Raw genomic sequence first — 14,173 nt, 5'->3', positions numbered from 1 at the left:
CTGTTGTTTTGGTATAGACTTGGCTTGGTCTATCAAGCTGCAGTGAAGAGAGAAATTCCTTCTACAGCACCAGCATGAGCAATACACCAGCCGCTGCTGGCAGGGAGGACAGGAAGCAGCCAAGAGAGAGAGAAAGCAACCAAACTGGGAGGAGTGGCTATTACCTCATCAGGCTGTGCTGCCATCCAGTGAGACCTGGACAGGCTGCAGAGCTGGGCAGAGGGGAACCTCATGAAGTTCAATGGCAAGTGAGGGGTCCTGCACCTGGTGGGGAGTAACTCCCTGCACCAGTACAGGTAGGGGGTGACCTGCTGGAAAGCAGCTGTATGGGGAGTGCTGGTGGGCAAAAAGTTGACCATGAGCCAGCAATGTGCTCATGGCCAAGAAAGCAAATGATATCCTGGGGTGTATTAAGAAGACTGTGGCCAGCAGAACAAGGAATGTTTTCCTGCCCCTCTTCTTTGCCCTAGTGAGGTCACACTCGGAGTACTGTGTCCAGTTCTGGGCTCCCTAGTTCAAGAGAAATAAAGCAGTCTTGGCTACAGAAACGCTGAGGGGGCTGGAGCATCTCTGTGAGGAGGAAAGGCTGAGAGACCTGGGGCTGTTTAGCCTGGAAAAGAGCAGCTTGCAGGGGAATCTGATCAGTGCTCAGCAAGAGTTAAAGGATGAGAAGCAAAAGCATAGGCCCAGACTATTGTCAGTGGTGCCCAGTGACAGGACAAGGGGTGAAGGGTTTAAGCCAAAAGACTGAGATTCAGACTAGAGAGAAAGAAGACATCTTTTACACTAAGGGTGGTGAGACCCTGGTTCAGGTTGCCCAGAGAGGTGGTAGAGGCCCCAACCCTGGAACCATTCCAGGTCAGGTTGTTTCAGGCTCTGAGCAACCCGCTCTGGTTGCAGATGTCCCTGCTGATTGCAGGGGGGTTGGACTACATGAACTTGAAAAGTCTTTCCCAAGCTAAACCGCTCCATGAGTCTGTGATTCTATGAATATGAAAAAGCTGAGATGGGAACAGCACAGACTGAAGTGACAAAATTATTGTGAATTTAATGCTTAGCAAAAAGAGAAGCAGGGAAAGCATCTTCAAGCAGAGGGAAGAAAAGTGTAATAAACTGAACAGTTAATGCCCTTCCACTTCAGGAAGCCACATTTGTCTCCTGGTGATCTGAGCCAAACAGCTGCATTTTTGACACACAGGCCAAAAATAATCAAGAAGAACTCACTTCATCAATTACTCATACTGGATATAAAATTAAGAAGTCTCTGGAGAACTAATACTGCATTGAAGTGTAACACATGCACAGCTCTCTTTGAGAGAAAAAACAAAATCAGACTTTTTTTACCTGGAATTTGCTCTTACTGTCATCAGGATGAGCATCAATCGGTGAAGGAGTAAACAACTCATGTCTGTGAGTCCTCTGCAGAAACCAAAATTGAAGTAATTCAGTTTAAAAAGAAATGAGCACCACCAAAAAGCCAGTTAATTACAACCACTCTACAACAGACTTTTTTTGAAGTTCTCTTACTCTCTTTTACCCAGCAGCATCTAATTCCCAGAGCATAATCAGTTCTTTTGACAAGACTTTGCTTTTAAGAAACAGATGATCAATATACTGGACAATAGAACTAACTACCATCAAAGCATCTCTAATGCTTCTAAAAGAAGTTAATTTTTACTATCTGAGAGGAACAGGTGAGAGAGAAAGGGTAAATAAACTGCATTAAGTGTTAACTACATGGAGAAGACAAGGTTTCTTTTAGTGGCAGGAATTGTCATACATCAGCACTTTGGGTTTTCAAGTAACAGGAGCCAATTACACAAAGAGAGAAATTACAGAGAGCACAAAGAAAATGCTATGTAGCAATTTTCACTCCTTTCTCTGGTTTTCACGAGGTGTGAAAGCCTCACACTGGGACAAACCCATCACTACCAGCCCATGCAACACAGACAGTAATTCCTATCAGCTGCCCTCACCCACATGGAGACCTGAAGCTTCACTCTGGAGGTCTTAAAGGACTACAGATGACAACCAAACACAAAACTTCTACAATAGAAAGTCTATATGAAATCATCAGGAAATGATGTGCAAAACCACAAGACAGACTAGGAAAAGGAGGCTTCAGAATACAGACCCCATGGATACCTCCAGCTGCTCTTCACTGAAGTCAACCGTTTTCATAGAATCACAGAACAGTTTGGATTGGAAGGGATCTTAAAGATCATCCAGTTCCACCATCCCTGCAGTCAGCAGGGACATCTTCAAAGAGATCAGGTTGTCCAAGACCCTTAAACATGACCTTGAACACTTCCAGGGATAGGGCACCCACAACCTCTCTGGGCAGCCTGGGCCAATGCCTCACCACTCTCATCATGAAGAATTTCTTCCTTATCTCTAATCACAATCCACCCTCCTTCCATTTGAAATCATTATCCCTCATCCTATCACCACAACCCCTGATAAAGTCCTTCCCTATCTATCCTGCAGACCCCCTTTAAGTACTAGCAGCATACTGTAAGGTCTTCTCAGAGACTTTTCTTATCTTGTCTGATGTTTTTTGTGTGTGCCAATTCCATCACATTTCACTAATCACTCAGCAGTTAACTGGTCTTCCAGGGCAGAGGATCACAAATTGTAGCACACATTTTCCTAGTGGCAGCAAATTCCCTGGTAGACAGAAAGTTGTTGCTGCTACAGAATGTCTTATCCTGTGGCTGCAACTACCACATGGTCCAAAGGACCAGCAAGGTGGCACAGACAAAAAAGCTGTGCTCACTGTGGGGTGAGCGGAAGTAAGGAAAGAACAAGGCTCTGACCTTGTTCTGTGGGACACCAGACAGCAAGTGCTAAGGGGCTGACTCACAGATTCTGAAGGGACTGGAGCATCAATGTGAGGAGGAAAGGCTGAGAGAGCTGGGGCTGTTTAGCCAGGGGAAGAGCAGTCTGGGAGGGGATGTGATCAGTGCTCAGCAAGAGTTAAAGGATGGGGGCAAGAGGATGGGGCCAGACTCTTCTCAGTGATGCCCAGTAACAGGACAAAGGGTAACAGGCACTACATGGAATCCAGAAGGTTCCATCTGCAGATGATGAGAACCATGTTTGGTGTGAGGTTGCTGGAGCCCTGGAGCAGGCTGCCCAGTGAGACTGTGTAGTTTACTTTTCTGGAGCAATTCCAAACCCACCTGGACATTGTGATCCTGGGCAAGCTGCTCTGGGTGACCCTGCTTTAGTAATGACATTGGACTGGACAATCTCCAGAGGTCCCTTCCAACACCTACCACTGTGATTCTGTGACTCTTTCCAGCTGTATGCACAGCCTGGTCCAGAGCTACCTCCTACAGCAGCTGTGAGTACCCACAGCTACTACCCCAGTGGTGCTGAGCAAGTCATGTTGGGAATTCCTGTTCTGAAGCTGCTTGCAGCACAAAACAAGATGCAGATGCTATTAAGAAGTGACAAGGGGTGGCTGGCTGTCATTGGGCATTTTCAAAACTGGAAAACAAATAAATACCTAAACAAATAAATAACTAAACCAGAACTTCATGCTTCAAAGAGAGCCTGAAAAAGAATTTCTCAGGGCTTTGAGTCTGTATTAACTCAACAATGCTAATCAAATGTAGCACACAGCCAGACTGCAGGAGGAAAACAGAGCAAGAGACAGGTGAAAATACATAATCCCCCCCTGGGGACATGATGCTGAGATGCAGAAACGCATGAATCCACCATGCTGCATGGTGACAGATGAGAAGACTGATAAACCTTAGCACAGACCCTGTCCTTATTCAGATTTAAAGTGTAACTCATAAAAATCACCTCAACACATCATAAATCCCATCTTCTTGTTTATGTATTTTGTTAAACAAAGCAGAACCCTTCCTGACCTGTTGTAAGATAGAGTAGCGTTCACGAAACAGCTCTGCTTTATCTCTGGCGCTTCCAAATAAACTTGGTGCAGGCAGGCTGGTCATTGAGAGGCTGCAAGAAATTTAACACAATCAAGATTAAAAAAGGGGCATTTCCCACTGAAAAAAAAATTACTTCTTGATCTGAAAGTTATAGAAGGCTGCAAAAGCTGTAACACTACTGTGTAATTTATTTACTCAGCAAGAAATATTTCTGCAGGGGATGCTGTGTTTCTGCATTTTGAAGGCTACATCCATCTAATTTCCCTCTAACAGTCCTCGAGATTTATCTTTGCACCTGGATGGGACTCTGCAGGAAGCAGGTTTCTCAAAACCAGTTATGTCTTTCAAGTGGCCATGAACAAGAGTATTTGCTTCCTCTTGGTTAGCAGATTGTATTCACGGGTTTCTCAGCTTCTGATGGCCTGCAAAGTTACAAAGTGGCAGTGGAACTAAATTCCTACTGCAAACTCACAGATCGCTTTTGCTGGACTGACGGAATCACAGAGTGGTTCAGGTTGGAAGGGAACTTTCAAGGTCACCTAATCCAAATTCCACTGCAGTCAGCAGGGACATCTGAAACTAGAGCAGATTGCTCAGAGCCCCAAACAACTTGACCTGGAATGGTTCCAGGGATGGGACATCTACCACCTCTCAGGGGAATCTGGGGCAGGGTCTCACCAATCTCAGTGTAAAAAAATATATTCCTTGTCTCCAGTATGAACCTCCCCTCTGAGTTTAAATCCATCGCCCCTTGTCCCATCACTACACTGCCTGATAAGGAATCCCTCCCCAACTTTTTTACAGGGTCCCCTTTAAGCACTGAAAGGCCACCAGAAGGTCACCCCAAAGCCTTCTCTTCTCCAGGCTAACAGCCCCACCTCTCTCGGCCTGGCCTCACAGCATAGAGATTGCAGTATCATGGACCAAGGCTGGAAAATGGGTTGTGTATTACACAAAGGCTGCTGCAGTCCCTCACAATGAACAGCTCTGTCCATTACTCAGATAACCCCACTTGAAGCTGTTTGAAAGCAAGGTTTCTTTTTAGCTCAGCTCTGGACTGCTTGGTGTCAAATTCTTTGGGTAGCAAAATATTTACAACCAATTCCTCCAATTCCTTGTTCCTTTTTCCAACCTCCAGAATCACCAGTTGTTCCTAATTTTCCTTCTACAGCTTTTGTAGCTCTCCTTAGAGATCCCCCAGGGCTTCAGAGAGTTGCAAGGCTACAGTCTAAAAAAATCAACACATGCAACAGACAGACTAAATTGATTTAAAAAAATTCAACAGCCAAATGTGAAAAAATAAACCTCAAATCCACATTGAGTGATGGAATATCCTTAGATTTACTGTCTCTTTTATTCATTAGATGGCATAAACATGGTTGGATATTGTACTGTCTGATAAATATTGGAGTTTCAGAGCTGAAACATCACTGGCAGCAGGGAAGACACAGCCACAGGGGATACAAGTCTCCATTTCAGTTTCCTCCATCAGGACTAGGAGAATCCCAGTGGCACATTTATTTATGAGCCAGCATTTATCACAGAGTCTAAGCAGCTCCTGAGAGACTAAGAAATAAAATTGCCTCGCTTTCTCACTCAGGCTTGAGATGAGACAAGAGGAAAAGTTTAGGAAACAGACTTTTAACCCTTAGGAAAAGAGGATTATTTTTTTTTCTTAAAGTAAGAAGTGGTTGAGACTTAAAATCCATCAGACATACGGTAGGAACTTCTTCCTCTCTGAGTTGTAAATAAAACGTGGGACGTCGAAGGCTCCAATAATGTTGAAAACATTTTCTCTGAAATAAAAACACATGCACAGCATGAGATGAAGTGGATTAAACACTAACAAAACATGCTGCACACATTTATATCTGTTTTCTTCACCTGCATTACCATCATTTCTCACTCCACCTCTTCTAATTTACAAGAGGAAACAATTCAGAAGTTCATTTAGAAATGGGGGAGGGGAACATCTCCTTCCCTAACCATCCTCTGCTGTCTTTTTTGACCACAGAACAGCCTTTCCAGGGTTAATGTCTTAAAGAACAGTTACAGTATCACAGTATTACCAAGGCTGGAAGAGACCTCAAAGATCATCAAGTCCAACCTGTCACCACAGACCTCATGACTAGACCATGGCACCAAGTGCCACATTCAATCTCCTCTTGAACACCTCCAGGGATGGTGACTCCACCACCTCCCTGGGCAGCACATTCCAATGATGAATCACTCTCTCAGTGAAGAACTTTCGCCTCAGTGAAGAACTTTCTCCTCACCTCGAGCCTAAACGTTCCATGATGCAGCTTGAGACTGTGCCCTCTTGTTCTGGTGCTGGTTGCTAGACAGAAGAGACCAACCCCTTCCTGGCTACAACCACCCTTCAGGTAGTTGTAGAGAGCAGTGAGGTCTCCCCTGAGCCTCCTCCTCTCCAGGCTAAACAATCCCAGCTCCCTCATTCTCACCTCATAGGGTTTGTGCTCAAGGCCTCTCACCAGCCTTATTGCCCTTCTCTGGACACAGTCATGCACAGACCTTTAGACTATTAATCAAGGTGGTACATCCCATAGTCTTCACTGGTTCAGCTCACTTCTCTGATGCATCTCATTTCACTCTTACAGTAAGTGGATCAAATTCATCAGAGTAGATAAAAGTCTCCCATGAATCTTCACTAAGGCTTAGAATCATCCAATTGTTTTGGTTGGAAAAGACCTCTAAGATCATCGTGTTCAATCATTAACCCAGCACTAAATCCTGTCTCTCAGCACACCTCTGCAGCTTTTAAACACCTCCAGAGATGAGGATTCAACTACCTCCCTGAAAGCCTGTTGAGAAACATTTCAGTGAAGAAGTTTCTTCTAATATCCAACCTAAACCTCCCTTGAGGCAACCTGAGGCTATTGCCTTTCATCCTATCATTTGGCACTTGGGAGAAGAAACAAACCCATCTCTGGCTCCAACCTCTTTTCACAAGTTGTAGAGCCAGAAGGTCTCCCCTCAGCATCCTCTTCTCCAGGTTCAACAACCCTAGTTCTCTCAGCTACTCTTCACAAAAACTGTTCTCCAGACCCTTCACCAGCTTTGCTGCCCTTCTCTGGACCTGCTCCAGCACCTCAATGTCCTTCTCGGAGTGAGGGTCCCAAAAATGAACCCAGTATTTGAGGTGTGGCCTCACCAGTATGAAGTACAGGGGTACAATCACTACCCTGGCCTTGCTAGTTGCTGCTTTTGATCCAAGCCAGGATGCTGGTGGGTGGTGGCCTTCTTGGCCACCTGGGCACACACTGGCTCATCTTCACCCAGCTGTCAGCCAACACCCCCCAGGTGTCACCTTTTTCTACCAGACAGTTTCCAGCCACTCCACCCCAAGTCTTGAGCATTCATGGGGTTCTTCTGACCCATGTGCAGGAGTTGAGTCGCACCTGGCCTTATTGAATCTGTCACTGTGCTTACCAGCACTGGACAACCATCAGACATTGATGTCTTAGGCTTTAGAGTGCATTTCATGCAAAACTTTGACTTTCTACAACATAATTCTAGAGGGTTGAACAAGTTGGCTCTGTGATCTGCAGAGCTTTTTCCATCAAGACTGAGAATCTCTGCACCCAGATTTCTCTACACTTCTGGAGCAACAAAAGTCGTGAAATATACAAAGCAACACCAAAAAAGTCACACTCGAACCATCTGCATCACAAAGCTTCCAACAACAAAGAGAAAAGCATAAACCAAATTTGCTTCATGATGAGAACCTGTGGGATCACACTGTCTAACTGTCATGCCAAGGAAACCATTTATTTTCATGCTTTGCATTACGATGTCAAAACACAACATAAACACTGAAGGAAACAAATTCATCATCATCACAAAGTTACCAGAAACTCAAGTAATTGTTCTCTGCTTTGTTAGCAGAGAGAGGAAATCAGTCATGGTTTTCAGCAAGCAACCCTGATATAAAAAAACCAGCAGAAATACACACAATGGAGGAAAAGATTTCCAGGTGCTTTCAGAAAAGAAATATGTGGTGAAAGGCACAACAACCACCTTAGATAATTTTGATCTAGAGAAAAGGAAATAAAAACATGAACAGAGGGAGCAAGTTCTGCCTGCACTGTGACTTTTGGTTTGTTTTATTGTTTGATGTTCAACCTGTACCACAGAGAACCAAAGCATTTTAATTTCAGAGTCACAGAGTGGTTTGGGTTGGAAAGGCTCTTAAATATCATCTAGTTCCAACCCCCCCCCGCCATGAGCAGGGACATCTACTTCTAGACCAGGTTGCTCAACATGGCATTGAATCCAGCCTGGCTTTGAACACTTCCAGGGTCAGAGTCTTCACAAATTCTCCAAGCAACCTGTTCCAGTGCCTCATCATCCTTATGGGGAAGAATTTCCTCCTAACATCTAATCTGAATCAAGCTTCTTCCAGTGTGAAGCCATCACCCCCTGTCCTGTCACTCCATGTCTTTTTACAAAGTTCCTCTCCAGCTTTCCTGTAGCCCCCTTCAAACAATGGAAGGCTGCTCTAAGGTCTCGCTGGAGCCTTCTTTTCTCCAGGTGAACAACCCCAACTCTCTCAGCCTGGCCTCACAACAAAGATGCTCCAGCCCTGTGATCAACATTGTGGCCCACCTCTGGACCCATTCTAACAGTTACAAGTCCTTATTGTGTTGGGTGTTCCAGAGCTGGCCACAGTCTTGCAGGTGGGATCTCATCAGAGTAGAGCAGAGGGGCAGAATCCTCTCCCTCCACTTGCTGCCCACACTGCTGTGGATCAGCTCAGGACACTGCTGCCTTCTGAGCTTTAAGCACATGTTGCTGGCTCATGTTGAGCTTCTCATCAACCAGCATCCCCAAGTCCTTCTCCTCAGCACTGCTCTCTGCCCAGGCTGGATTTATGCTTGGGATTGCCCCAGCCCAGGTGCAGGACCTTGAATTTGGCTTTGCTGAACTTCTTGAGGTTAACACTGGCCCACCTCTCAAGGTCCCTCTGGGTGGTACTGCTTCCCTCCAGCACACTGACAACACCACACACCTTGGTGCTGTTGGCAAGTGTGAGAGTCTACCAGGCTGCCCAGAGGAGCCTCAGCACCGTTCCTGTATCAACCAAACATCTCCCCAGAGGACCACAGCTGTTCTCCAGCAAAAGCCTCACCACCATTTCTCTACAAACCCAACATCTCCTGCAGTACCTTTCCTCCACAGACTTTAATTGTCTTGGGGGGGATGAGGGGTGTGGTAATATAATTCCTTTCCTCTTCTCTCTATCTCTCGTCTCTCTCTCCCTCTCTCTTTTCTCCCTCTCCCCTTCTTATGTCCACTTTATTTATCTAATAAATAGTCTAGCTGTTGATACTTTGGCCTCGTTTGTGCCTCTAATTTCACAACACGGGAATATTTAAAAGAACTGTGTCTCCGGACCGAGACATCTAATGTCTCCGGACCTTGAGAGCAAGTTTGCTGAAAGTACCTTGATCCCACTGTCCATGTTGCCAACAAGGATGTTACTCAGAGAGGAACATCATTTGCTATTTGCCTCCACTTAGCCATCAAGCCATCAACCATGACTCTGAGTAATCATCAAGCCAATCTCAGCTTCACATTTAGAATCACCTGGAGGCTTACCCATGAGTAACAACTATTCTATGAAGGAACATTGCTAACCTTTAAAGAGCAGGAAGGCAAAAACACAAAGCAATTATGGCATGTGTAGCACTGCAGAAAACACCTGACATTTATTTCCCCAGAAGAAAGAAGGGTTTGAACTCCTCTGAGCCTTAAAGAAAATAGCATCACCATACATAGTTTCATCTGATGCTTGGCTGCATTCCTGGACGGCTGCTTCCACCATGGATTGTTCAATCATATTAGATGACACTGAAAAGAAAATTGCAAAGGATGAGAAGTTTCATATTCTAACTTCTTCTAACCAGAAGAATACATCTCAAGCTAAAAATAACCCCCTACATCCTGTGCCCACCATTAAGTCACTAAACATGGAGAGTGAGACAACTCCAGTTCATGCAAAGTCGAAAAAAGAACTATATAAATAGAATATAGAATAGAATAGACCAGGTTGGAAGAGACCTTCAGGATCATCGCATCCAACCCATCATCCAATCCAACCCACCTAAACAACTAAACCATGGCACCAAGTACCCCATCAAGTCTCCTCCTGAACACCTCCAATGATGGTGACTCCACCATTTCCCCAGGCAGCCCATTCCAATGGGCAATCACTCTCTCTGTATAGAACTTCTTCCTAACATCCAACCTAAACCTCCCCTGGTGCAGCCTGAGACTGTGTCCTCTTGTTCTGGTACTGGGTGCCTGGGAGAAGAGACCAGCCCCTGCCTGTCTACAACCTCCCTTCAGGTAGTTGTAGAGAGTAATAAGGTCACCCCTGAGTCTCCTCTTCTCCAGGCTAAGCAATCCCAGCTGCCTCAGTCTTTCCTCATAGGGCTTGTGTTCCAAACTCCTCATCAACTTTGTTGCCCTTCTCTGGACTCATTCCAGAGTGTATGTGTATGTGTATGATCTGAGCTTTCACATACCTAAGATTAATTTGGTTCCAGGACATTAACCCACAAATTGCTGTCATAGAACCATAGAACTACAGAGGTTAGAAGAGGCCATTGAGAGCATCAAGTCCAACTGCTCACCCAGAGCTCACAATCCCACCACTGCTAAGCCACTACCACTAACCCATGGCTGTCAGCACCACCTCCACATCTTTTAAATTCCTCCAGGGATGATGACTCCACCACCTCCCTGGGCAGCCTGTTTCAATGCCTGAGCCTTTCTATAAAGAAATTTTTCCTCATGTCCAACTTGAACCTCCCCTGGTACAACCTGAGACCGTTTCCTCTTGCCCCATCACTTGTTACATGTAAGAAGAGACTTGACTCTCACCTCGCTGCAACCTCCTTTGAGGTAGAGAGCAATGAGGTCTCCCCTCAGCATCTTCTTCTGAAGACTAAAAAACCGCAGTTGCCTCAGCCACTCCTCACACAACTTGTGTTCAAGGCACTTCACCAGCTTTGCTGCCTTCTCTGGACATGCTCCAGTCCCTCAATGTCCTTCTTGGAGTGAGGGGCCCAAAACTGAGCCCAGTACTCGAGATGTGGCCTCACCAGTGCCCAGTACAGGGGGACAATCACTTCCCTGGTCCTGCAGGCCACACTATTCTTGACCCAGGCCAGCATGCTGTTTACCTTCTTGGCCACCTGTGCACATTTTCCAGGATTTTTCTGGATTGCACTTTTGGAATTAGTAATACATAGAAAGTGATGCAGGCAGAGTTTCTCCAATGCTACAGTGCCCCAACTGTTACCAGCATATTCTGCCTAATGTTACTGTCATGAGATCAAGTTGGATTAACAGAATATCAGCATCTGCCTTGCTGCTTCAGAGAACACCCAGGGAGTGGTTAAACTCCAGCCACAGTTCTTTTAAGTTAATATACTGGAGCACCTGCATCTCCTGCTCCACTTGGATGTGAGGTCAGTGATCTCTGAACAAAGAGAAGCGACTGTTTCCTTCCTGAATTCACAGCTAGGCAACTCAGACTACAGCTGTCAACATCCCCAACCCTTTTCTGGGCTTGAATAACAAGTGAATTAAAATCTCATTATTTCTTCAGTTTACTTTAATACTTAAAATGCAATTCTCAGATCCAAAGATGTCCATACAAACTCAGCTAGGCACTTTTAGCAGCTGGCATTGAAAAATTTAATTCTTCTTAAAAAAGTCAAGAGGTACCAGGCTGCCAAAATGAGCACCATTTAAATGGCAAAATTATACTGTTTTATGCTGGCACCTCAGCATTTAACATAACAAAATGTCAACAAACATATTTATCTTGATCAACCCAGCAGACTAGAATGACACCTTGCTGCATATGCTGCCAGTTGCTTAGTCTTTGTCTAAATAAAGTGCAAAATAAACTCAGCAAGCTTGAGAAAACGGAATTGTTTACTCACAACGCTGTTTTTCAACGGCATCGATGACATTTTCGATTGCACTGTCAAGTTCTACTTCACTGACGGACTGGAGAGCTTCGGTGAGATACTTCAGAGCATCCCTAATTCCAAGGAATAAAGTCAGCTCAGAAAGCAATTAATATTTAATAGAGTTTATATAAACTATGGCAATTTGGGCAGATGTGCACATAATCCCTAAACAGTTTATGATGAGAAAAGCAGAAATAATTACTACCACACTGGCTGAAGAAATGTAAATCGTCAAGATAGGAAGTAATGAGGATAAAAAGCAGACACAGAGAACCTCATCTTCTTACAATCACATGATTAAGCCAACCAGGAATCCATCAAGCCAAGTCTTGAGTATTTCCAAAACTTCAATAGTCAATCTATTCCAAAGTTTAATTGTTCTTGCAGTCAAGGTTTTATTTTAAGCTTGTGCCCATTGCCTCTTACACTGTAACCATCCTTGAAAAGAAAGGAAGTTTCTTTTCCTTATAACCACTCTTTAGGAAGACTGGGATTAGATCCTTTTGAATCTTCCCTTCCTTAAGGCTCAGTAAGCCCAAATCCTTTGCATTTTTTCCTACATGAAGTTTTCCAAGCCTCTAATCATGGAATCACAGAATGGTTTGGGCTGGGAGAGACTTACTGAAGTTCATTTAGTCCAACCCCCCTGCAGTCAGCAGGGACATCTGCAACTAGAGCAGGCTGCTCAGAGGCCCGGACAACCCAATCTGGAATGGGTCCAGAGAGGGGGCATCTACCATCTCTCTGGGCAAGCTGAGTCAGTGTCCTACCACCCTTAGCATAAACAAAAGCCTGTCCCCAGCTTTCTGATCAGCCCCTTTAAGCACAGAAAGGGCACCAGAAGGTCTCCCTGGAGCCTTCTTTTCTACAGGCTTTCAAACTGTCCTCATGGCAGAGGTATTCCAGATCATTTTTGTGGCCTACTTTGGACCCACTCCAACAGGTTCACGTCATTCTTGTGCTGATGACCCCAGAATTGGATCATTTTCATGGTCCTCCGGTAGATCATCTCCATTTTTAATGATACTCTTGAACAGAAGAAACTACAGGACAAGTAGGATTTCTCCTGTTGCAATCTGTGTTACTGTCTCTCACTTATTTTTTGTGCACTGGCTCCTTCTGACCAATCCCCAGTAGGTACACTGAGCGAACACAGCTCCTTCCCTTACACACCACAAGCTCCAGGCCATGGCCACCTTAACAGCAGCACCTACTCCACTTTATCAGTATCTCTGGCACTGGAATTTTCATTTTAAATAACACAAGAATTTAAAACCCACTTCTTCCCTCATCCTTAGACACCACTCTCCCACTAAAAAGATAACAATTTTCTTATTAATGTCATCTGCTGGCCAATCAAGACTGACATTTTAGTTAACAGCCTGGCCTTCAAAATGTCTTTGGGATTCAGGAGCTCTGAACTTGGACTCCTCACTAATGAAATTGCCAGGACACTGTTCAAAAGAATCACATCCCATCCGTGCCATAAACAAAATGGAACTAATATTAACACATGATCTGGAAAAATATGAGCAAGGGGAGCCCCGGGCACTCTAATAAATCATGACACCTTCCACTGCAAGCAGACACCACTTTTCTTTGACCTTGCAATCTCTAATACACATTGTTACGTACCTTTGGAAATACTATTTCTGCCTCTAGTAAGAGTTGTTTAATATGGAATTGGCAAGTGCAACTTGGAAAGAGATCCCAGAGGTGTCAGGGACAGAAGCAGACCAAAGGAAAATCCAACAAAACATCCAGCAACATCAAGAGAGAGGGTATCAAGGGGAGAAGCAAGGGCAGTTTTTTATGCTACCTAAATCCAGGGCAGATGCTGCAGTGGGTGAGGTCACAGAATCACAGAGTGGTAGGTGTTGGAAGGAACCTCTGGAGATCATCCAGTCCAACACCCTTGCTAAAGCAGGGTCACCTACAGCAGGTTACCCAGGATCACAATGTCCAGGTAGGTTTGGAATCTCTCCAGAAAAGGAAGCTCCACAACCTCTCCAGGCATCCTGCTCCAGGGCTCTGCCACGCTCATACCAAACAAGCTTCTCTTGTCCAGATGCAACCTCCTCGGTTCCAGTTTGTGCCCACTGCCTGCCACTTATCCAGTCATGGCACCACTGACAAGAGCCTGGCTCCGTGCCCTTGAACCCCCACCCTTCAGCTCTTGCTGAGCATTGATCATATCCCCTTCCAGGCTGTTCTCTAGGCTAAACAGCCCCGGGTCTCTCAGCCTTTTCACAGAGATGTTCC

The 14,173-nt window shown here is 45.1% G+C and overlaps 1 protein-coding gene across 4 annotated transcripts in view; it reads right to left on the bottom strand.

The window, feature by feature from the left end:
• The window catches only part of POLE2 (DNA polymerase epsilon 2, accessory subunit), a 33,461-nt gene that overhangs the window by 18,859 nt on the left and 429 nt on the right, over nucleotides 1-14,173 (bottom strand). For 3 of the 4 annotated variants that reach the window (XM_068149151.1, XM_068149150.1, XM_068149154.1), the window contains exons 2-6: nucleotides 11,882-11,982; nucleotides 9,701-9,776; nucleotides 5,624-5,701; nucleotides 3,882-3,975; nucleotides 1,345-1,419 (exon numbers count right to left, since the gene is read on the bottom strand). In XM_068149151.1, the coding sequence (XP_068005252.1) occupies nucleotides 1,345-1,419; nucleotides 3,882-3,975; nucleotides 5,624-5,701; nucleotides 9,701-9,776; nucleotides 11,882-11,982 (424 nt within the window). The remainder of the gene's footprint in view (nucleotides 1-1,344; nucleotides 1,420-3,881; nucleotides 3,976-5,623; nucleotides 5,702-9,700; nucleotides 9,777-11,881; nucleotides 11,983-14,173) is intronic. The other variant, XM_068149152.1, reaches the window with a different exon arrangement.

Source organism: Melanerpes formicivorus, unplaced genomic scaffold, assembly GCF_026170545.1.
Source record: "Melanerpes formicivorus ecotype bairdi unplaced genomic scaffold, bMelFor1.0.p_v2 SCAF_17, whole genome shotgun sequence".
Classification (NCBI taxonomy): domain Eukaryota; kingdom Metazoa; phylum Chordata; class Aves; order Piciformes; family Picidae; genus Melanerpes; species Melanerpes formicivorus.
Note: the sequence above shows the minus strand (reverse complement) of the source record. Positions and strands in the feature narration are given on the sequence as shown.